The sequence below is a fragment of the Chelonus insularis genome, unplaced genomic scaffold, assembly GCF_013357705.1.
Source record: "Chelonus insularis isolate UGA/USDA-ARS -01 unplaced genomic scaffold, ASM1335770v1 contig_88_pilon, whole genome shotgun sequence".
NCBI lineage: Eukaryota > Metazoa > Arthropoda > Insecta > Hymenoptera > Braconidae > Chelonus > Chelonus insularis.
In genome coordinates, this window is record NW_023276776.1 from 4001068 (window position 1) to 4025102 (window position 24035).

The following is a 24035-nucleotide window of genomic DNA, read 5'->3' on the forward strand; positions in this document are numbered from 1 at the left end:
GCTACTTTGTGTAGTATAAAGTGAACTAAAAAAATAGATTATTATATAATAAAAAAAAGAATTAATAATAAAGTTGATGAAACTTAAATAAAAGGGAAATCAACTAAAAATATTCGCAATTGATACAGTCGTATAATCATACAGAAGAAAAAACTAAAGAAAAAATTATGTAACTGCTCATTTCATATTTTACTTATACACATTACAATCATTTATTTGAACAAAAACCAAAATAAATAACAAAATCGTTATGAGCGATTGCTTATCTTAGATATAAAATAAAAATACAGCGGCTTTTCTTTCTAATAGAAAATATATTAATATATTGACATGAGATAAATAAATCTCATGATGTAATTAACATCATTAATTGATTCGATTTCAAATATATAGTGTAATTATAAATTTCCTTTAATAAGGAATATAAAAAGAATTAAATAAGTTTATGAGGAGTGATTTAAGTAAAATAATACATTAAAGAATGGAATACTGGATATTATGGTGAGATTAAGAAATAAATAAGAATCATCAGTGTGAATCTTGTAATATTTGATGATTTTTCAGTGTATGATATTAGGAAATAATTGTTTAATGCGTTTCACAGCACTATCATTATAATGAAAATTAACAGTGACCAGAAATAAATAATGAATAAGTAAATAAATATATAAATAATTAAATAAATTTAATTAATTATTAAATAAATAAAGAAAATATAAAAATGTCAAACACCGTAGACGTGCATGCTACTCATACAAAAATTAATGAAAAGTAAGAGTACCATAAATTTTATTCGCTGGTGCATAAAACAAGAGAATAAGAATAATATAAGAGGACGAAAATGAAAAAAAATAACTGGAAATTTGAGTGTACGAGAGAGAGAAAGAGAGAAAAAGAGAGAACGCGAAAAATGAGAAGTGAATTGTGGGCGTGTGTGAATTTAAAATATATGAGAGCTAGCAAGACATAAAAATGGGAAGAACGTTTATTAGTGCAAGTTGAAAAAATCATACGAAAAATTACAGTGTATACATACATATATGTATGTAACATATGTATACAGGAAAATACATGTATATGAAGTATGTATATGTATGTATAATTACATTATAATTACCTTACACGATAACCATAGCCAATTATTGTTATTAACATTGTCATTCAAATGATCATCATCGTTATTATATTTTATTATTATTATTATTATTATTATTATTATTATCGAAATTATTTACAAGAATAATTTTTATCAAAAATAATAATAATTATTATTATTTTTTGTTTTTTAATATAAATCTTTTTTTAGTATAATTTTATTTTTATTGAACTATTTAATCGGTCTTTGAAGTTTTTTTTTCATTTATATCATGCATATTTAAGCAGTTAATTATAGCATACCAATTAATGTATTCATACAGAATTTGGTTTCATAAGCCAATCCCAGTCAACTATATGAATGTACATTTCGTGGTTTATTTAAAAATAAAAGATTATCTGTCACGTCAGTCAATTTATTTCTAAAGGAGTGTTCAAATATAAAATTGATAATTAAACTCGTGACGACAATATTGATTGAAATTTAATTTAGAAATCAGCCCTAACGCCATCTGTCTACGTAGGTCGGTAATGTCACTGGAGGTTTTTTCGAACGTTGTATCAGGAATCCGGTGACAAGAATGATGTGATTTTCGCAAATTCACGCGATTACAAAGCATCAATACTTGTGGAATTGCGTGTTGTTTGAATAGTCAGTTAAATAGTTGAATCAAATTGTGTTCAAAATGAGTTCTATTGGAACTGGGGTAATTAAAAATATACATTTCTAAAATTTAATCCATATTCTATCAAAAATATATCAAGTCATTTACAACTAACCTAACAATTTTACAGTATGACTTGTCTGCATCACAATTTTCACCTGATGGACGAGTTTTTCAAGTTGAATATGCACAGAAAGCTGTTGAGAACAGTGGGTAAGTATTGTTTATTCATTAAAACCACTTAATCATGATGTATAAACAATCTTTACTAGTAATGAATTTTTTATTATGTTTAGAACTGTGATTGGTTTACGAGGAAAGGACGGAATTGTATTTGCAGTAGAAAAGTTAATTACATCAAAGCTTTATGAACCAGGAGCAAATAAACGAATATTTAATATTGATCATCATATTGGTATGGCAGTGTCTGGATTAATATCAGATGCACGACAAATAGTAGAGACTGCTAGATCAGAAGCAGCAAGTTATCGTTCTCAATACGGAATTGGGATTCCAGTAAAATATTTAAATGATCGTGTGGCCATGTATATGCATGCATACACTTTGTATTCTGCTGTAAGACCCTACGGATGCTCAGTTATTCTTAGTGCTTACGAGAAAGATAATCCTGCTATGTATATGATTGATCCTTCTGGTGTTTCTTACGGATACTTTGGTTGTGCTGTAGGTCAGTAACACTGCCAGGTTTGCAGATGAATGTTTAAATATTTATTGTAGTTCTCTACGATAGTAAACTGAAGCTTTTAAAAATTTCAGGGAAAGCAAAACAGTCAGCAAAGACTGAAATTGAGAAACTGAAGTTAGCAGACATGTCGTGTAAGGATTTGGTGAAAGAAGCTGCACGAATTATTTATCTTGTTCATGATGAACTTAAAGACAAACAATTTGAGTTAGAAATGAGCTGGGTTGGAGCACATACAAAAGGTAGACACGAACGAATTCCACATGAAATCAAATCTGAAGCTGAAGCAAAAGCTCGTCAAGCAATGGCAGAAGATTCTGATAGTGACACTGAAGATATGTAAATGTAAACAATATTAAAAAATTTATCAATATTAATCTTAAGGATAAAAAATGTTTTTTAACGTACTACTTTTTCAAACATCGTTATTTTCATCACCAATAAATTTAACTCTTCAAATAGATAAATTCCTTTTTTCGATACCATCATAAATTGATATTTTTATCAATATAATTGGTTTGACTTCAACATCTTTAATTAATACATATCAAGGACATCATGGGACAATTGTTGGTTATTTTTTTTCGTACAGATGAACAACACTTTAAAAAACGAGATGTATAGAACAATTGTCAATGTTTAACTATTATTCTCTTCACGTTTAAAAGTATTTGAAATACTAAATCCCAATTATTCTTATAATGGAATAGCATTTTATAATAAAAGATAAAAGTATAAATATCCTTTTTGTTTAAAAATTTAATAATTTTATTGATTATTCACAGTAAAGAAATTAATTTTCTAACTATAGCACGTTTTAACTTTTCTAAAAAAGTAATAGGTTTTGCAGAATAAGTCATTATTTTTTAGCTTTTGATCTCACGAATTCGTGGTGCGCAGTATCATCCTTCGACATTAATATATAAACGATGTGAAATTCGAATCCTACTCGCAGTTGTGATCGAAACACCCGCGAGTTGTTCAAAGTATCTAACAATGTCTAATGATTCTTTGACATTAGAAGAAAAAAATCATGCTGGCTATTTAGCAGTCACAGTTATACTCAGTTTTATTGGATTATTTGGAGTTGTTTTTAATTTAACTGTTATTGTTGTCATTTCTGTGGATTCTAAAATGCGTCGAACACCGATTAATGTTATTTTAGTTAATCTTGCGGTGAGTTATTTCATCTTTTATTTGTTGCTAAATCCAAAAGTAAAATTATTATGCTTAATCATTTTTTTTTAATGAAGATTGGGGACTTTTTAGTAGCACTTTTGGGTGATCCACTTGCTTTAATATCAGCTTATCACGGAGGATGGTATTGGAATCATGAAGCTTGTGTTTGGTAATTTATTAAATAAAATATCAAAACAGAATATCATTTTTAAATTCGTAAAATATTATTTTACATTTTTTCTTTAAACGTAGTAATTTTGTGTAAATTTATGTTTAATAAATAATTTTTATTTATACTTTATGGAAAAGTAGAATTTTTATTTTAACTACTATAGTTATTTAAAGAAGAAAAAAATGTCAGTAATGCATCTATAAGTATTATATTTCATTGACAATTATAGAATATAATAATTGGTTCATGAGTATAACAATTTCGTTATCATAGAATATAATTTTATTCAAATGGAGTTATGTTACAAGTATCTCATAAAGTTGACAATTTATAATATATTCTGAATTGAAGGTATGCATGGCTCATGTGCACCTTAGGACTTGTAAGCATTGGACATTTAACAGTCATGGCAATTGAACGATGGTTCTTGGTAGTAAAGCCAATGTACACACTAACTTTTAAGTGAGTTTACATTAAAAATTATTTCCATGCATGAATTAAGTAAATAAAAATTCTTAATTTCTCAATTCTTATCACTTAATCAGCCATAGATAAATAATCATTTACAATTTTTTTAGATTTATACAAAATAATAAAATGATCAATTATTGTTTAATTTAATTATGTGAATTAATATCATTTTTTTAAGGGTGTTTTTAAGAAATATTATTCTAATTATTAGATCTACGATGATACTAGTATGTTGTATATGGGTCTATGCTCTGTCTTTAAGTCTACCACCTCTAATTGGTTGGGGTAGTTATGGTCCCGAAGCTGCTAATGTATCATGCAGTGTCCGATGGGAAGTTCGCGATACTAATCATACAGATACCTACATTGCATTTTTATTCTTTTTCGGATTAATTATGCCAGTTATTATCATAACGTCTGCTTATGCTGACATCATTTGCACTCTGAAGAAAGTCAAAAAACGAATAGGTATGCTATATTATTAATATTCATAAATGATTTGATTAACTAACCTTGATCAACTTTTAAGAAACCTAAAAACCTAGATTTATCCAAATATTTTAATAATAAATTTTTATTTTTTTTTATTTTATTGAAATAGAATTGCAAAAATAATTACCATAAATGAGTCAGCAAGTCTTTTACTAAAATAAGAGTGGAATGGTTTGCCAATAATTTTCAAAAAATTTAATTACCATAAAAATATTATTTTTTAATGGAATATCGTATTATTGTTTATGAGCTTCAATTACTTTCAATTCAATTTTTTTTTAATATCCACAGAGTAAAACAAGGCCGTGACTTGGAAAAATTTTCTTTCTTAAACTAATCTATTTTCCAATAATTAATGATCAAAAGAAAGTCTTTGAATTTTTCTTTCAATAAGTCTAGTATCATACATCGAATTTTTCTTTAATTTTTCATTAATTATTAATTATTTTTAAATAATAATGATCAATAGGGACCAGCAGAAGACGAGAAAGAAGAGTAACCATCATGGTAGCATTAATGATTATTGCATTTTTAATTGCTTGGACACCTTATGCTATATTTGCTATCGCAGTGCAATATTTTTATGTAAGATATGACATATTTTCAAGATTATTCAAATGTTTTATCTCACGAAGTAATTTTATGTTTTGAATGAAAATATTATTTTCAGTATCATCCAACTGGTTTAATTACCATCATTCCTAGTCTCCTAGCTAAAACTTCAATTTGTTACAATCCTATTATTTATGCTGGATTGAATACACAGTTTCCTCGTTCATTAAAAAAAATTCTCGGAGTCAAAGATTCGACTTTTTCGACAACAACCAAATGTCCAGATACCAATGCTGTAGCACTCAGATCAATTAATACAGATGATAAAGAGTAATAAATACTTTAAAACTTGTAAGTTCTATATTTAAATTTCCTTTAATTTATCAGTATTATTTCTTAATAAAACTAATTAAAAGAATTACATTAAATAACTTATCTTGTAATTAATTACTAAATGAACTTGTAAGATAGAGCACTTTTTTGATTTACTCCTTTATTCCATTGTTACCATTGTGTTAAATATCACACGGATAAAACTTTTATTTAGAAAATATTCTAAAGACTTTATCGTCTTCAACTTAGTATCTAAAGTAGTGATGTGATAACAATGTGACTGGATCGAAGAATGTGAAAAGTTAATTCATTTATTACGTTTTAAGATGAAAATAAATGTAATTGTTATTTTCAAGTTAAAAAATTATCTTCAGTTTGAAAATTTGTCATCATATTTAAAAATAAAGAATCAAATTTCTAGAAATTTCGTTCAATCATTTGTATAAAAATTCTAATTAAAGTAAATAAATGATATTTTTATTACTTAAATTATTTTGTAATTGAATAGAAATTATTTTATTTATTTAATCTAGGATATACATTGTTCGTTAATGAGTGTAATCTAAGATATAATGTTATGATCCAGTTTAAATATCTGTATTATTTAAAATAAAGTACAATGTAAAGTTGATTTAATATTAATATTAGCTATTGCATAAAATAATCAATCAACAGTTATTATTTCATACCTGTATTGTGAAACCATTTTCATGTAAACTACTAATTGTGTAGATTTTCCATTTACATAAACATTAAAGGCTTGTCAGCTGCATTATAAGATTTCATATAAATTCAAGCACAGTACGGAGGTAAGCAGGGGTTTGGAATTCAAAAGTTGATTGAACATGATCATTTCATCAAACTTTAAACGGTGATACCATAAATAAAAATTTCGTAAACGCTATCCTCAATTTATAATCTTGTTTTTAATTAATTGTCCATATCTAGTTTGCAGTTTATTTTTGTATATATTATGCTATAATTTACTGAGTCTTTATTTAAATCACGCAAGCGTGTCTCCAATCGCTACCAACTAAAGGGAAAGTGGAATTGCATCAATTGCATTAATTCTTGAGTCACTCAATTAATTAACTGACAGGATTTTGACACTTGTAGTTATGAAGTTTTTAAGTCATGTTGATATTGGAAAAAAAATTTTTTCATTGTTTTTAAAAATTATGTTTAAGTTGAATCTTTAATAATATTTCTTTTAACTTGCAATCTAAGTTGAGATGAAGTTTTCAGAATATGAAAAATTTTTTATAAAAGTTGGAAAATTATTTCACCATCATGAAATATTGATGTAATGTAACTATGAAAATAAGGTTCATTTGTAAATAAAACACCAACAAATACGTGTGGCATTTTGTATGTTTTTATTAGACTTAAATCAGGTTTGATTTCATGTATAGAAGAATTATGTCAGCATAACTTTTTCTCTCCAAGTTTATTTTACTACCTACTTGAGTTAACTTTAATTATCTAAGTGGTAATCATAAAACCGATCACGAGACATCCATAAATGATCATAAAACAATTGATATTATGGTGAAATATGTAAATAGAATAATATTTATAGTTACTAAGTCAAATTTGGAACTGAGCCAAAAAAAAACTATAAGAAATTTGCAAGTTAAATTTTTTAGTCAAATCATTTATGAGAAGAGTTAAGAGATGAATTAGTCAATAACTTAGAAATTTATGAGTGATTTATTACCATAAGCATTATATTTTATGGTCTAACTAAATATTCAATTAATACCTCATTTTATTTTAGTGGCCACAATAATTGATTTTTTTTTTTATGATCATAACATATTAACTTGAAGATAAAATTACCCACTTTGTCCTAATTATTTTCTATTCATTTCTAGTCCTTCAGCAACCAACAATTATTTACCAATTCGAGTTTTTTCTTGACAAACTGATATATTGTAATCATATTTTTTACAAACACACACTAAAAACGCACTAACTGTCAAAATAAATTGTTTAGTATAGAAATAGAAATTATTTTATTTATATAACAGAAAGAGTGATTAGGAAAGCAATCAAAGTTTAAAATTAGACGATTGCTCCAATTGATTTTGAACAAAAAAACAAAGGTTTGTTGACCTCTACATGAGTGTTTTCCTTTGGGATGTCCGCAATTTCACTTAATTCTTTAGCTATAACCAAACAACTTACATACCACCAAGTCTTGCGAATAAATTATTTATCACATGTATGCACTGAAACATTGATATTTTAATGTTTCACTTAGTATTTCTACAAGTAAACGAATGATTGCATATGTCGTGCCAACTATTATGTGCACTCTACGCAATATAATAAGAGTCAAGTCATGAAGCTGAAATACAATTTACGAGATAATGCTAGTCGATAATTATTAGCAAACGTCAGAAAAGGAGTAAGTTGATCGAAGAAGATATTTGATCACGAAACTTACTCTCTCTCTGCATTGATATCCCTTTCTCTTACAATTTCTTCTTTCACTCTAAACACTCCCCACCTACTTTTAAATATATACTTCCTTCACTCTCTCGGCATATTTGTATCATTCCTTGAAACTTTTTGTTCTGTTATATTCCCGTTTAATTCTATAAAAATACGCAATATCCAGTTATCAATTGTTAATTAATTCATTAAGAAAATATTTAACTGATTTATTTTTATCCGAATGGGTAAAGAATGTACAATATTCGCTTGCGATAAAAGAGTGAATGAAGTTTAGACGTTTAAATGAGAAGCTATTGGTGGGAGAAAACTCGCTGTATCTCTTTTAAGTAAAGCCTTCGCCAATGATTAAACCTGGCGGTAGACCCTGGTCAGTCAAACTTTCACACTCCGTGTGAATATTTCAAAGCTGCTTCCGTACCGCGATTTCTCATTGCTCTACTAATAAAATCAACCGTGTAAAAGAGTCCTAGTTTAATATAACAGTGTCCAATTTATATCGATAAATCTGTCGCCTTTCTAAAAATGTCTCATAATAAAAGTCTATCCATTATTTATTTTACCATCATTTTCATTGATTAAGTGTACAAAAATGATTATATTAATCATTTGAAGTCAATTTGTATTAAAATTGTGAATAATAATTTTTATTTTATTATAATTATAGATAAATTTTAATTATATATAAGTGAAAAGATCAACAGAATTAATTGTCTGTTAAAATTCATTAGTGTTTAATTTTTTTCATTGAAATAATTATGAAGCACTAATAATCATAATTGTTATGGTCTCCAAAAATTATTTTCACTGGTGTCATACTGCAAAGGTCTTTCATCTAATAGCAATTATTTTCATGAGTTAAAACTATGAATAACTTTGTAGTATTACAAAGATTACATTAATTAAAAAAGCAGAAGGGAAGAAAGTATTGTTTGGTAACATTGTTTACCGTGTTGATAGAGAAGAAAGAAATTTCAATTAGCGGGGGGAAAAAAATATTATTCTTACTTTAATAAAACGTTAGAATGAAGAGAAAGACGATTTTCTTAATCTTTGTACTGTTTTGTAATTATTCGGATGGTTATAATGTTCTTTTGGCGACAATGGGTGGTACGAAATCCCACACAATTCCGTTTGTGGCTCTTGGAACAGCTTTAAGATTAAGAGGACATAATGTTACCCTAGTGAGTGCATTTTCTGGTCCTGCCGCTAATAATGGACTACGAGAGCTGGTTCCCTCTATTTTCGAGGTATTTTTCAACTATTTATTTTTGTATCTCCAATAAAAATAATAGAAAAATCTCGAGTTTTCATTTCATATATAATAATTCAATTGCAAAGCAATGTAATTGTTGATTTTTTTATTTTCAATTTTTCAACATTAACGTTTGAAAAACATAAACAAAGAGAATTTTTTTCAATAGAAATAATGATTACTTTCTGTTATTATTTGCAATGTATTATTTGCTTTGATTTCTCCATTTTTTCAAAATACTTAATAGGCTTATGTCGGTAATTACACTTCCGATTGGGACCTAGTGGGATCACGATTCCGAAACGAGCTTCCTCTTAGTCCATGGGATGCCATGCGATACGGATGGGAATCCTGTGAAGCAGTTTTACGTGACAAAAGCTCTGTTGCTAGAATCCGTCGACCGGACGCAAATGAAAATTATCAGGCAGATACGAGTTGGGACGTTGCGATTCTTGACGGTGCTTTTCCTGAATGTCTTCTGGGAATCCTACATGGAGAAAATGTGCCTACAATGATGCTAAATACGGTTAGAAATACTTTCCGATTGAAATCTCATCGGAAATAATTTATTTGTAATTAGCATTCATAAAAAATTGTTCAATGTGAAGGAAAATTTTTTTAAGAGTGTAATTTAATATAATTCTTGATAACATAAAAATATTCTTCCTGTTAAATTTATTTTTTTGAGTGAAGTAAAAACTAATAACAAAATACTGTTATTATTTATTTTTAAAATAAAATTTATTCATCATAAAATAATAAGTAATTCTATGAGAAATTTTTTAGGAGAAACATTACTTAAATAAATTTATTTAAAAGTATATAAAATAAAATTTATGATGACGCAAGTAAAAATATTTTTGATCGTGCTTGCAATTCCGGATGTTCTGCAAGCCTTTTTCATGCGTGTACATTTGTACTCAGAGATCCTATCATCATACCAAACAAACGAAAACTAATTAGAAAATAAACTAGAGAACAGTTTTTCCAAATAGACATAAAAGTAATGACGTATTTTTTTTTTCTTTCATCAATCATTCATGCAAATAAATATTTTATTATCTGAGAAATTTTATTATTTTCAACTTTTTGTACAAGTTTCAAATAAAACTCTTAATATCTTCCTAGAGAGAGAGTTAATTTAAAATAAAAATGAGTAGTATTGTCTTAAATTATTCTAACCATTAATATTCACAACTTTCTTTGAATTAATTCGAGCAAAAATAAATTAGAGATCAGCTAAAGAGTGTATTACTCAAATGCAAAATATTATTAATTAATTTATAAAAATTAGTTATATATTCACTCTATTTTTTACAAAAATATTTAATCTGAATAAATATTTAATGAAATGTTAATAAAATAAATTGAATTATTTAAATATATTTTCCAGGTTGCTCTTTATAGTGGATCCATAGCTCGTCAAGGCAATCCATCACCATGGTCAATAGTTCCATATTTCGGCAAGGGTTATACTCAAGACATGAACTTTTTCGAAAGGATAACCAATGTCGCCTGTTTGGCTATCCTACAAATCATGCATTGGGTGATGACAACAGGATTTCTTCAACCAACATTGAGAAAATATCTAGGTAAGAATTCTAATAAAAACTAGAGACATCCATAAATTAAAAGTTTTACGATTTAATTACGCAAAATTTGGCATGCTGAAATTTTTCAAGTATCTTCTAAAATCAATAAAACTAATAGACAGAAAGTTAAACTCTCTAAATAATAAAAATAATCATATCTTAACATACTAAAAATTTTATTTTTATTTGAAGATGTCCATTTTAAATTTCTTAGATGATTGACATCTAAGAATTCACGAATATAAACAAACGTGTTTATTCAAGGCTAAACTTATTGGAAACAACTACTGTATATTTACTTATGCAATCTTTAATTCTATAACAAAATTTATTGCTTCACATAAAATTACTTAACATGGCTACTTCAAGTGCATAATAACATCCTTGATTAACATATCTGTTTACTCTTTAATTATATTTTTCAATTTTTTTTAGACGACTAATTTATTTTTTCATTTTTTTTCCTGTCATTCTTCAATATTTATCAATACTTAAACTGCTAATCATTTTTTTTTTTTTCTTATAAATAAACATTCATCTACACATTGAAAATGACATGTATGAACTTTTCTTTCTAACAAAGTTAGTTAAATATTTTCTTTTCTAATTTTTTAATTAAACATTTAACATTTTTTTTTCTACAGGAGATCAAGTTCCTGATGTGAGAGAATTAATTACTGAAGTATCAGTGACACTTCAGAATAGTCATTACTCTGTAGGAGAATCTATGCCTTATCTACCGAACGTAGTAAATGTTGCTTGCCTTCACTGCCGTCCTGCAATGGACCTCAGTCCAGATTTAGAATCATTTCTTCGAAAAGGTATTTTATTTATACATTCACCTTTCGTAACTATTCTTTTTTTATCCTTTCCTTTTCAATTAATTTTTACACTGTTTCGTATTTTGTGAATTATTCAGCTAATGAGTTGTCTACCATCAATCATGATACTTGCATCAGCCAAACACATTAGACAATGAATACACGATTCTTCTTATTGAATTTTTCAAGAAAATATTATTTATGTAAATTGGCAGTCATTTAAAGTTATATTTTAGTTTTCTTAGTGATCAGTATCAGCGATTGTGGTATTAATCAAGTTTTAAAATAGTTAAAATTCAAGGTTTTCGAATTCTTTAAAAAATGGACTTGGATTAATTTTATTAATGATGAGCAGGTAGTACAGTAAAAGTCAGTTAAGTTGATTTTCTAATTCTCTCAAGCGAATGAGATATAATTTGAAAGAAGTGAATTGATAATGTGAATAAAAGAACTTCAAAGCTTTGTAATAACTAAAATATTTCTGATAAGTATCTTGATTAATGATGAATTTTATTTATAACATGAATTTATAAAAAAATGTTTCATTATTTTGCTTATAAGAAATGTAATTAAAGAATATTTTTAAAAAATGAAGAATATTTTTTCACACATAAATATTTACTTTACTTCACTTGCTGACCCTTTATACGTCATTCCCACTGGAAAACAAGCAAAAAGCTTTTGATTTTAAGCTTCTTTTATCAGCACTTGATTTTTGTTTGCATACAAATTGTTAATAGAACTAAAGTAAATGCCAATTTTTTAACAAAAGCAAGAGCATTTAATACGATCAAAAGAAAATTAATTGAACAAAAAAGAGCTAATACATTGTTATTTTTTTTTATGTAAAACATTAATTTCAACTAATAGTTGAAAAAATATTTTGAAATAAAAGTTATAGCTTTTATAATTGTATTTAAATAATTCATTTTATTATGAGCATTCGTGTGAAATGACTACTGCTTAAATCTTAATTCTCTTGACGAAAAGAACCCCTATATTTTTTCCAAGCTTACAAAAAAAAAAAGTAGAAAAATGATCGTTAATGTGAAATTCTTTTGATCAAAGAAAGAATAATAAAAACTTAGACCTTTGTAAGAAAGGACATAAAATGCGTCACAAGCAGATAAGTAGTTGTAAATGATAAATATAATTATAAAGATATTTCAATTTATATTTACAGGTTTTATATTTGTGTCAATGGGCTCATCTGTACGAGCGTCAGGAATGCCTGATGCTCTAAGGGAAACATTTATTGCTGCTTTCTCTACACTACCTTTTAATGTAATATGGAAATGGGAAGGAAGTAAAATAAAAAATCTGGCAAGCAATATTAGAACTGGTGCTTGGTGGCCTCAGCAAGAACTTCTTGGTCATCCACATTTAAGAGCATTCGTATCTCATGGTGGACTATTGTCTCTTCATGAAGCAGCTTATCATGCAGCTCCTACTTTAGTACTACCAGTTTTCTGTGATCACGATGGCAATGCTGCTCAAGCTGGTAAATTATTAACTTCTATATCAATATAAATAGGCCAAATTTATACCTTTATTATTATTATTATTATTAATAATAATATTAAAAGTATCAATGCTACTGATCAATAAGTCCTGACCATCTTACTCGTAGAGATCATATCTCTCTAAATAGAGATGTAAATTATCCCTTAAATTGCATTCCTAGGAATCATCTTTATAATATCAAATACCACATTATTGAATTATTTATTATCCAGCTTTATACAAGCCACTTCTAGGAAACTTTTAATATGCGAATTTCAGAAAAGCTTGGCTATGCTCTGGTGATGAATTTAGCAAGTATATCAGTAAATGATTTACGTGAAGCTATCCTCAAAGTAGCTGCACAGCGAAATAATCCTTATAAAGAAGCGGCAAGAAGAAGAAGTGCGTTATTAAAGGATCAGCCACTAGGGTCTAGAGAATTAGCTACTTGGTGGGTTGAACACGTAGCAAAGTATCAAGGTGCTGAACATCTCAAGAGTTCTACAAGGTTTATATTTATAATTCATTATTTACTTTAATAACTAGTATCTTTAATTAGTTAATTATATTTATTGACTTATGTTTTTTATGACTTATTTATTCATTCTTGAAGGTATATGGGTGTCCTTCGATACTACTCAATCGATGTTTTTGTCTTCTATATGGCTGTGCTTTTCTTATTGGTAAAAACTCTTCGAACATTACTTCGACGGTATTCTTCAAAGCATATGATTGTTAAAGGCAAAATTGAATAATTTGTTTACCTTTAAAATGATTATATCAACGCTAATGAATGGACTTTCTTTATCGACAGATTTTCTAGTTACTTTACGGATTTATAGCTGTGTGAGGTAATTAATATCTAATAGAATTAACTAGAAAATCTGTAGGTCATTGACATTCAAGTATTAGCATTCATGTGTATTTGTTTGAATAATACTATTTAGAATTCTTTATTTATATTTATTCAAAATTATTATTTTATTGTTATAAATCTTCAAATAATGTATTAAATATGATAGACAATAAGCTGTAAAGTTATGATAATTAACATTGTAAGTTTAGTGAATAATGATACGTCTTTACTTTTTTTCTTTTATGAAAATGATGCAATATTAATGTTGTGAGAAAATTGTGAAATTTTTATTATGATTTTGAGGAGAATGTATGTTTTGCATGTTCGAGTTGTTACTTTGTAAATTCCACCTGACGTTATAATTGAGGAATTTTCATGATGACCATATGTTGTAAGTCTGACAAATTAGTTTATAAGTTTCCTACTGATTATGCACGTATACAGATGTGATTCGAAATGAATGAATTATTTGTATATACGTACATGGGCTAAGAAATAATTTATTGTTAATGAAAAATATCATTAGTGATAGTGAAAAATGTAAAATTTTTTGAATTAAATTTTAAGTATTAATGTTATTACAATTGTTTAAGATTTTTATATTCCCAGGAAGTATTGAATGTATAATATAATGTTAATAGAAACTTGTATGAAAATTGTATTAAAAAAATTAATAAAAATTTTATAATTTATTCTATTTATTAATTTCAATATTTTATATAACTTTTGTTCTAACTATTAAGTGAAAAAAATATTGTACAATATGATAATAAATTTTTGATCAATACAACTCCAAAATGAATATTAATTTTTTATGCCCTTATGATTGTAAATATTTTAAACAGAACAAGTAAACACATTGTCTTTAGTATCCTTGGCCACTATTGAATCATCGATTCAACAAAGTTAAAAGTTTGTTGTGAGATGTAAAGTCAACAAGAATATCCATTAGAATGGGGAAAAAATTAATTTTTGAAAATAGATTTTTAATATATTCATAAGTAAATATTTTTTATCGATCGTAAGCACTTATGAAAAAAGTAAAATTAAAAATATGGAGAAAGAAAAAGAAACTCAGTATGTTTACACAAAAAATCGAGGACAATTTGGGAGATGGTGTAATTTTACGGAACAAGATAAAGTGGAAGTTGATATAAAACCTGATAAAAGTCTAATGAATAATTTTATTCGACTTGATCCAGTAACTGCAGGTACTCAATGCAGTAAGACATTTGCAGCCCATGAGGTATATCACTAACAATAGCTCCAATGGAAATTATATTTTTTTTCATTTTTATTTGCAATCTGTTATTGAGTATTTTACTGAATATATTTCCAGATAAATACAACAACTGCGACTTTCAAGGAGTCGGGAATGCATCATGTTGAAGGTGGATGGCCAAAGGATATAAATATGCATGATTTAGAACAAACAGTTCGATACAGGCGTAAAGTAGAAAAAGATGAGCTGTACATTCATACTATGCTTCAATTATTACCAGTAATAAGCAATGTATTTGTATAATTTATTTCCATTATCATATTTTCTTTCAAGTCAACATATCTGCATTCAAATAGAACTAGGGTTTTGACCTTCTCGATAATGAAATATAATTTACCCTATGTATATTTATTTCGACAGAACAAAGAATGTGAAAAAATTATTTGAAAATTATTATTACTGTTTTTTTTTTTTAACTTTCTTTGAAATTAAAACACTTTTTTTTATTTGATACACAAAAAGTATGCCAAAAAATTTCAATGATTGATAACTTTCTAAACGAACGAAAGTTAAAAACTTTATTGAATACAAATGTGTCATATCGTGAATTCTCTTTAGTCTAAATATTTTATTTGATGTTAAGAATATTTAAAAAATGCATTGAATAGTGTATGTTAATCAATTTTTAATAATAATGAATTGTCGATGAATGATTCATACTTTTTCAGGGCATGGAGCATTGTATTCTTCAAAATAATGCATGCAATATTTATGAACAATATTTTGATGATACAGAAGCAGTTCCTTTAATACGTAGGGCATTTTCTAGAACCGTTAACGTTTATCGTGACCCGATTCCTCTAAAACGTCCTATTACTCATCTTTCATGGTCTCCAGATCAAGGAACACGAATGGCAGTCAGCTATTGCAATATAGACTTCAAGAAATCTTCAATCCACAGTAATTTTTCATACATTTGGGATATAGGTAATTGGAATATATATAAATATAGACAAAAATAGTTACTCCAATTTTTATTTAATTTTAAAACTCTGATAACAATCTTTATACCTTGGAGGTGTTTTGAAAATTAGAAAAAAGAATTCTTTTAAAAAAAAGATATTCTATTTGAATTTTCCGTAGGCAAAATATGGATCTCTGTTGATAAAATGTTTCTAAAATACATATACAATTGTAGAAAATGACTAAACTTTTATTTGAAACTTTTTTGTGTAAAATGACTAGTGAAAATGAACAAACTTCTTTCTAAAAATTTGAAAAGTGAATTTTGAAATATACTTTTTCAAGCTTTTAAAGTAATAGCGAAAAAATTGAGAGTAAATGGTTTTAAAATGTACCTCATAAATTTCCAGAAAATCCCAACAATCCTTTTGTGACATTCAAGCCTTTTTGTCCTATTGCTTCAATGGAATACAATCCTAAAGACAGCAATACCTTGGTAAGTGGATTGACGACAGGTCAAGTAGCTTGTTGGGATATCAGACGAGGCTGTGAACCCGTAGAAACTAGTATGATTGAAAACAGTCATCTAGACGTTTGCAGTAAAGTCCTTTGGATCAATTCCAAAACTGGTACAGAATTTTTCAGCTCATCAAAAGATGGACAAATAAAATGGTGGGATACAAGGAAACTCCAAGTACCTATGGATACTTTGGTAGTTGATCTATCAAAACCAGAAGAACAGGACATAGATCGAGCAACCGGAGTCACGGCCTTACAATTTGAACCATCTATTGGAACGAGGTTTATGTGTGGTTTAAAAAATGGTACTGTTATTTCTGGTAATCGTAAAGGAAAGACACCTGGAGAAAAAATGGCTATTAGATTTAGGGCTCAGTACGGACCAGTGATCAGTGTCGAAAGGAATCCAACTTTTGTGAAAAATTTTTTGACTGTTGGTGATTGGACTGCACGACTCTGGTCAGAAGACTGTAGAGAATCTTGTATATGTTGGACTCCGTAAGTGTTTACTTGATAATTTTGACATTTTGTTTCACATTCAAAAGTGTTTATATGCTATTTAAACTTCAGAGGTCATCGTGAGCTTCTGACTGGAGGTACTTGGAGTACCACAAGATTTTCAGTTTTTTTTTTAACCAAGCTAGATGGTACTTTAGATGTTTGGGATTTACTTGTTCAACAAAATGCTCCAGCTTTGAGTATAAAAGTAAGGAATAATTATATAATAATTATACTCATTTTATGTTATATTGAATGAAATTTAATTGTGAATAATTTTTTGTTGATGTAAAAAATGCTTCAAAATTTCCTTTGAAGTGAAAATGAATTAACCCTTAGCATTTTTATTTTAGGTTTGCGATGAAGCTTTAACTTGTGTTAAACCTCACGAGCAAGGCCAACTAGCAGCGGTTGCGGGGAAAAATGGAACAACTTACTTATTAGAATTTTCTGAGACTCTTACTGTCAATCAAAAAAATGACAAACTATTATTCACTGCTGTAAGTATTCACTTAAATAAATTGTGTTTTTTTTTCCTTTTACTTTGTTGTCTTTAATTATTTCTATTATTTATCTATGAAGGTAAAGTTATTAAAAAAAGCATATAAAAACTTATTTTAGCTTTTAGAACGAGAGACACGAAGAGAAAAAGTGATAGAAGCAAGGAACCGTGAAACGCGTTTGAAAATGAGATCAGTGAAAGTCGAAATTGATCCCGAGCTTCAAGGAGTCAGTTCAAAATCTAAAAAAAAGGTATCATTACCACCCGACCCTCAAAACCCTGCAATTCTTCAAAGTGAAAACGAATATGAAGTTGCACTAGAAGCGGTAAATACCTACTTTTTAGATCATTCAGACATATTTACCTAAATTCAACATAGATTATGTTACCGATTATGACTAATGATGGCCTTGGATGTAAAAAATTTCATGTTTTTAAACAAATAATTTGATGTAAATATGGACTCTGCTAACAAACATAAAATATTCGTAACTTTCTAGGAAATAGCAAGGTACGCATCAATGGAGGAAAATGAAGTAAATAATAATCATCTGCCTAATGAAGTAAATGGAGTGACACCGGTAATATGAACTTTAAGAATGAAATAAATAGCAATTATTTAATTCATGAAATAGATAAAATAATTTTTGTGATACAAAGTTTTGCCGTATTTAATAATAAATTATATATTACATAAAAATGCAAGAATGTCAAGATTTCTTCATACAAATTTTTTCTCAAGACTCGACAGAAATAAAAACTTTCTTTTTCTTTTCAATTTTCTTATGATTGTTTACAATATTTATATCAGATATTCAGAGCCTTGGCTCGACTGGGTTACTTTTTCACCAAAAGAAAAAAAATTAAAAATTTCGGTTCAATGACAGATATTTGCAATTTTTTCATTCATTACTAAATTACTATTCACCAAAAATTCAATCTAATAATAATTGATTTGTTATAAATGGTATAAAAATAATAACTCACTTTGTTGTGGTAAAAAATATCGATTGACGTTGCATGGATACGAGTCTCGTGCAGAGACTCTAGCAGCTGGTAGTGACATACACCTGGTAGATTTACTGACACATCTATGAATCTCTCCCATGGTTTTTTACATATAATTATTGACCATGTTAAAAGAATCTAAAAGTAACACAAGTAATGATAAGCCAGTAGGACGTGGCAGTAGTTTGACAACAAAGTTTCCTGGACTTGGTAGCAAGATGCAGAAAATTTTTCGTGTGTTCCGCAAAGACAATCTTAGCCAGTCTACACAAGATTTGATGATGGAAGAAGGTATGCAAAATACTTCTCAATTGAATAAAATAAAAACACAAGACAGTGATGATAATGGAGACGAAATTGTGAAAATTATCCATGAGAAACAATTTAATAAACAAAAAATAGTTAAAGAGAAACGAAAGATGATGGTAAGAGCACAAGCTTTAAGTAATTCTGATTGGTCTTCTGAAAATGATTTCGGATCAAAAACAAATTTGGTACTTGAGAAGGGTGAAATTGATGAAGGGATACAAGAAATTAAAGATATAGATAATAATAAAGGGGTAGTGGAGGTATTGAATTCACGGAAAATAAATAAGTTAAAAAGAAGTGAACAAATTCGCTCGAATGGTCTAGAATCAAAGTCTATGGATGTTGTTGTAGATATTCATCAAGAAAATATTAATAAATTACAGCAAGAAAAAAATGAAATAGAAAACATTGAAGAAATATTATCAGAAACTAATGAAGAAGAAAATAACAATCAATTTTCTCCAAGTATTCATCAAAAGTTATTTGAAGAGCGAAATAAAAACTCATTCAGTTCTGGAAAAAAACAACGAAAAAGATGGTCTACACCTATAGATACTCATATTATTAGTGTTCCCAGGAAAGGATCGTCTTCGAGTACATCTGAGAAAGGTAATTCATGGTTTAAACCTGTCAAGCCAATTCCTGCTCCTAGAAAGAATAAACTCGTTAATGTTGATAATAATGATCAAATTGACGATCTTGGGTTGGATAATCATGGTTTTGAATCAGACCAAGATAGTGTTGAACAAATTCTAAGAATTGAAACAGAATATGGGTCAGTTAAAACGATGAAGATGGAAATGGGATCAGTGAGAGGTGATTCTGAGGAAATGCGAAGTAATTTAGAGGATATTTCTGAAATTGAAAGATTGTCAGTGCATTCAAACAAAGATTTAAATGTTTTAGATGTTAAAGACAGCGATAAAATAGAAAGACATCCAAAACCTCTGATGAACATTGATTCTATTGATAATGAAGTTCAAGATAATGTGAGTTTAGCAAAGAGTTCATCGAATAGTACATCATCACGACGACAAAAGAAAAAAAATACAAGAAGAATTCCTCAAGAGGTTGTAATGACAGATGAATCTACCAGTTCAGTGGCTTGGAATAAACAATCAAAATACAATACTGCTAGAGTGGAAGAAGATGAAGCAGTAGCGCGAGAAATAATTAGAACCAGAAAAGAAAAAGTAGAAAAGTCATTGTCCTCATCAAGTCATAGTCAGACAACATCACCATCAGACATTTCACATTCAAATAAAATTAAAAGTGCTACTAAATCACGAAAGGTCAGAAAAAAAACGAAACACCTTCGCAAAAAAAAATATATTTCAATAACAGTTTTTAAAGCTGATATGCTAGAAATTGATATTATGGCAAGACATCCTATGGTAATTGTTCATATTGTAGAAGAGAGTACAGGAAATTATTTGCAAATTCCTAGTGAATCAAGTTCTAAAAATGTGTCCTTGCAACCTTTGATAACTGGAACATTTGATTTTCAACAACATAAAACTATGGTACCTCATTGGGAAGAAGAATTGATATTTGAATATGACTTTGAAGCAATTGTGAATACCAGTGAAAGTAATAAAATCCTGATTTTATTTGAAATAGTTGATCTTCCAAGCTTCGCTGATGCCAGAAACAATTACGATCATTTAGGTAATAAAAATGAATCGCAATTAATGTAATTAGCGAAAAATAATTATGCAAGCAAATATCTACAAAAAATATCTTTTTAGTAATTACTGTGATTAATTGGAATTTAAAATATTAATATAATAACAATAATAGTTGTAATTGCAGTAATAATCATGAAGCATTATTATAAATAAATGCTTTATGAAAGTCTATAAAAACCTCAAACCTCAATCCTTTTGTTGGAAGTTTTTAAAATATCTTTATCAAAATTAAAGTGTTTTTTTTTCTTAAAGAAAGTAAGTTTTACGAAAAATTATTAATATAAATATTTTAAAACTTTTAGGTGGTGGAAACTGTTGGTACAAAATAGCCTGGGCATTCTTAAAACCAGTAAGTGACAGAGGTGTGTCACACATCGATAAATCATTAAGACTGCAATTATATAAGCCCAAACGGAACACGAAGAAATCGATCAAAGAAAAATGTGAGCCATACACCTGGTGGAAATTAGGGTATCGAGATAAGTATCCAAGTACTTTATACGTCATGGTTACGTCAGTGGATCAACCTCACTTAGAACCAGTTTATTATGGGCAATTATTACTGAATGACTTATCAGATGAACAATCTAAATCCAACAAAGATTTAAGTCCGTCATCTTCAGACGCAAAAAAGCATACACAATGGAGTCGTTTATCATCTCAATCGTGCAAAATTCCGAATGAAGTCTATTTTAATACTGAATCAAGTGAAAACGGATGTTTTTTCGTGGCTTTCAGTAATAATGGAAAGTATTTAGCTTGTGCGAATTGTGAAGAATATGACTATCCAATAACTGTATATAGAATTGATGAAGAGAAAGTTTTCATTAAATTTTCTGGTCATAAGAGTTTTATTTACAGTTTAGACTGGTCCAGTAATGACCACTTTTTACTTTCGGTTTCTTCCGATCAAACAGCCAGAATTTGGGATGTCAAAAATAAACACTTCCATGAAATAAACATGCTTCCGCATTCTTCGTATATTTATTGCGGCAAATTCAACCCAAAAGATTATCAAATCGTCGTAACAGGATGTTATGATCATATAGCAAGAATGTGGACCCATAACAGTAATCGTCAAAACTATGAACTCATCCAGGAACTTGAGGGACATAAAGGTTTTATTAATTGTATATGTTTTTCAAAAGAAGGTGATTTTCTCACGGGCGATAGTTTAGGTATTATAATTCAATGGAATGAAAAAAAGAGAAAGGGAAGATCTTCCACAGAATGGGTCATTACAAGAAAGATTAAATTAAAAGAAACAAACAACGTCGTGATTAATACTATTATTTTATATTCTACAAGTTCACAATTAATTCTTCATACTCGAGATAATCAATTGAGGATGATCGATTTGACAACAGGAACTGTCGTTCAAAGATATAATGGATTGAAAAATTCAAGGTAAACTTCTAATTTAATGCTAATTTATAGACAGAATTAAATTAATCGATTGAAGTGTCTATTTTTATTAAAAATTTTAACTGATATATTTTTTATATTTAAGAATAATTTAAATTACTTTGACCTAAATTGACAAAATTTTTTTAAATTTTTTTAATAAAAATAATTTACGAAGGTCTTTTTTCCAAAAAAAAAAAAAAAAGAATAATAATAATAATAATAATAATAGTTAGATACTTGCAGAGAAAAAGTAAAAAAAAAAATTAAAGGTTTTAAAAAATAATCACATTACTTTATTAATGTAAAAAGTCTTGTTATTATGTTAGTAATAAAATACTTGTTATCATTTTAATAGAATTATTACTTTTTTTATTATTTTAACTTTAAATAATATTTTATTAAAATTAGATAAAAATTTTTCATTTTTTATTTAATACAAAAATTATTAGTAAACTAATTATTTTGTATTTTTGACTTAATTAAAGCTAAACTCATTTATTTCCCTCAGGATTCAAATAACAGCAAGAATATCTCCATGCGGCAAACTACTTCTCTGCGGGGGTGAAGATGCAATCTTGAATGTGTGGAATATTGAAACTGGAAAGTGTATTGCAATGTATCAACAGAATGAATCAGACGTAGCTATTACTTGTGTTGATTATCATCCTCATGAGCATGTGCTAGCGTTTTGCATTTTTGGATGCACATCAGAAGTGAAAATATTACGATTTAATCGACTATTGTCTGGAGAATCAGTGGGATTAAAAATGCTTGATCCAACTGGAAGTAAAAGAATCCCAAGTGGTATACAATCTTATGATTCGAGTTCACCATCCAATTCAATTTTGACAAGAAGAGAATCTGATGATTCTGATTTATTAAAAAATAAAGAAAATAAAAACCTGGATGAGAATCTCAATGATAGTCGTGAAGATTTACGATTACGATTGAAAATGTATCATGAGCATGAACAAGAATTAAAATCTAAAAGTACAAACAAGTTATCTGGTATCATTGCTAAAATTGACAGAATGTTATCACACAGTCCCTCTATACCTCGATCATCATATGACATCGAAGTAAACAAACTTGAAGATACTTTAGATTCAGTGCAATCACCAAAACTGAAAAGTTTAAAAAAATCTAAAAATATTTCTTCACTATCATCAACCTTTAAAGATAAACTAACACCATCTTTAGAAACAGAAACAATAGAAATGGAAAACTTAAGTAAAAGACATTCCAAAATGCGAAAAAGGTCGAAATCTAGACATAAAAGGAATTCTTTCTCATCGAAAAATCAAACTGATAATTTAAAGAATGTTTTACCAGATAATACTAAAAGAGATTATCACAGAAAATCACGGAAGCGAACAACTAAGAGTTCTTGTCGAGCACGTGATCAAATGAAAGAGATTCAAGAAAGAGAGAACAGAATGCATGAAAGTAGTGAAGGGAGTGGTGGAACGTACACAGTTGATATTGATAAGACTCCTAAAAGTGATAGAAGTGATGATGCCAGGGGTGAAAGTGGTAGTTCTGTTAGAAGTAATGTTACTTTCATTATCGAAAAAGAAAAACCAGTAGCGAAACCGAGAAAGAAAAGTACTAAAACTTCTGATAACAGTATCAATCATAAATCAAGCCTCCATGATCTAGTATAAATGAAAAAAATATTGATAATAAAAAACAAAAATAAATAGATCTACAACATGAAATAATAAATAATTATTGAGCAAGAACTGTCTCCAAGAATATCATGTTTATTGAACA

General features: G+C 27.9%; 6 protein-coding genes across 7 annotated transcripts in view; 5 read left to right on the forward strand and 1 right to left on the reverse strand.

The window, feature by feature from the left end:
- The window catches only part of Con (Connectin), a 57384-nt gene that overhangs the window by 27743 nt on the left and 5606 nt on the right, over positions 1-24035 (reverse strand). The gene's annotated exons all lie outside the window — the stretch shown is intronic.
- On the forward strand, positions 1652-2924 carry Prosalpha7 (proteasome alpha7 subunit). Its single transcript, XM_035091233.1, has 4 exons — positions 1652-1802; positions 1891-1973; positions 2057-2448; positions 2538-2924. The coding sequence occupies exons 1-4, from the start codon at positions 1782-1784 to the stop codon at positions 2804-2806; spliced, it is 765 nt and encodes a 254-aa protein (XP_034947124.1). The 5' UTR covers positions 1652-1781; the 3' UTR covers positions 2807-2924.
- LOC118071816 (blue-sensitive opsin-like) lies at positions 3052-5683 on the forward strand. Its single transcript, XM_035091231.1, has 6 exons — positions 3052-3639; positions 3717-3811; positions 4166-4276; positions 4497-4753; positions 5247-5362; positions 5448-5683. The coding sequence occupies exons 1-6, from the start codon at positions 3460-3462 to the stop codon at positions 5661-5663; spliced, it is 975 nt and encodes a 324-aa protein (XP_034947122.1). The 5' UTR covers positions 3052-3459; the 3' UTR covers positions 5664-5683.
- On the forward strand, positions 8452-14838 carry LOC118071812 (UDP-glucuronosyltransferase-like). Its single transcript, XM_035091227.1, has 7 exons — positions 8452-9369; positions 9622-9900; positions 10768-10966; positions 11611-11787; positions 12971-13288; positions 13570-13798; positions 13904-14838. Exons 1-7 carry the CDS (start codon positions 9145-9147, stop codon positions 14043-14045), a joined length of 1569 nt encoding a protein of 522 aa, XP_034947118.1. The 5' UTR covers positions 8452-9144; the 3' UTR covers positions 14046-14838.
- On the forward strand, positions 15201-18448 carry Dnai2 (dynein, axonemal, intermediate chain 2). Its single transcript, XM_035091787.1, has 8 exons — positions 15201-15392; positions 15486-15647; positions 16097-16355; positions 16742-17348; positions 17421-17556; positions 17702-17848; positions 17970-18176; positions 18351-18448. Exons 1-8 carry the CDS (start codon positions 15201-15203, stop codon positions 18438-18440), a joined length of 1800 nt encoding a protein of 599 aa, XP_034947678.1. The 3' UTR covers positions 18441-18448.
- Positions 18984-23926, forward strand: LOC118072146 (jouberin-like). Its single transcript, XM_035091788.1, has 4 exons — positions 18984-19427; positions 19647-20835; positions 21158-22262; positions 22771-23926. The coding sequence occupies exons 1-4, from the start codon at positions 18984-18986 to the stop codon at positions 23924-23926; spliced, it is 3894 nt and encodes a 1297-aa protein (XP_034947679.1).

Bases quoted from the DNA above. Each gene is read 5' to 3' on its own strand.
- Dnai2 (XM_035091787.1), top strand. From the start codon at position 15,201: ATGGAGAAAGAAAAAGAAACTCAGTATGTTTACACAAAAAATCGAGGA. The intron at 15,393-15,485 runs GTATATCACTAA...ATATATTTCCAG, and splicing joins AGACATTTGCAGCCCATGAG to ATAAATACAACAACTGCGAC. The intron at 17,349-17,420 runs GTAAGTGTTTAC...TTTAAACTTCAG, and splicing joins TCTTGTATATGTTGGACTCC to AGGTCATCGTGAGCTTCTGA.
- LOC118071812 (XM_035091227.1), top strand. From the start codon at position 9,145: ATGAAGAGAAAGACGATTTTCTTAATCTTTGTACTGTTTTGTAATTAT. The intron at 9,901-10,767 runs GTTAGAAATACT...TATATTTTCCAG, and splicing joins CTACAATGATGCTAAATACG to GTTGCTCTTTATAGTGGATC. The intron at 10,967-11,610 runs GTAAGAATTCTA...TTTTTTCTACAG, and splicing joins AACATTGAGAAAATATCTAG to GAGATCAAGTTCCTGATGTG.
- Prosalpha7 (XM_035091233.1), top strand. From the start codon at position 1,782: ATGAGTTCTATTGGAACTGGG. The intron at 1,974-2,056 runs GTAAGTATTGTT...TATTATGTTTAG, and splicing joins AAAGCTGTTGAGAACAGTGG to AACTGTGATTGGTTTACGAG. The intron at 2,449-2,537 runs GTCAGTAACACT...TAAAAATTTCAG, and splicing joins ATACTTTGGTTGTGCTGTAG to GGAAAGCAAAACAGTCAGCA.
- LOC118071816 (XM_035091231.1), top strand. From the start codon at position 3,460: ATGTCTAATGATTCTTTGACATTAGAAGAAAAAAATCATGCTGGCTAT. The intron at 3,812-4,165 runs GTAATTTATTAA...TCTGAATTGAAG, and splicing joins AATCATGAAGCTTGTGTTTG to GTATGCATGGCTCATGTGCA. The intron at 4,754-5,246 runs GTATGCTATATT...AATGATCAATAG, and splicing joins GAAAGTCAAAAAACGAATAG to GGACCAGCAGAAGACGAGAA.
- LOC118072146 (XM_035091788.1), top strand. From the start codon at position 18,984: ATGTTAAAAGAATCTAAAAGTAACACAAGTAATGATAAGCCAGTAGGA. The intron at 19,428-19,646 runs GTATTGAATTCA...ATTCATCAAAAG, and splicing joins ATAATAAAGGGGTAGTGGAG to TTATTTGAAGAGCGAAATAA. The intron at 22,263-22,770 runs GTAAACTTCTAA...TATTTCCCTCAG, and splicing joins AATGGATTGAAAAATTCAAG to GATTCAAATAACAGCAAGAA.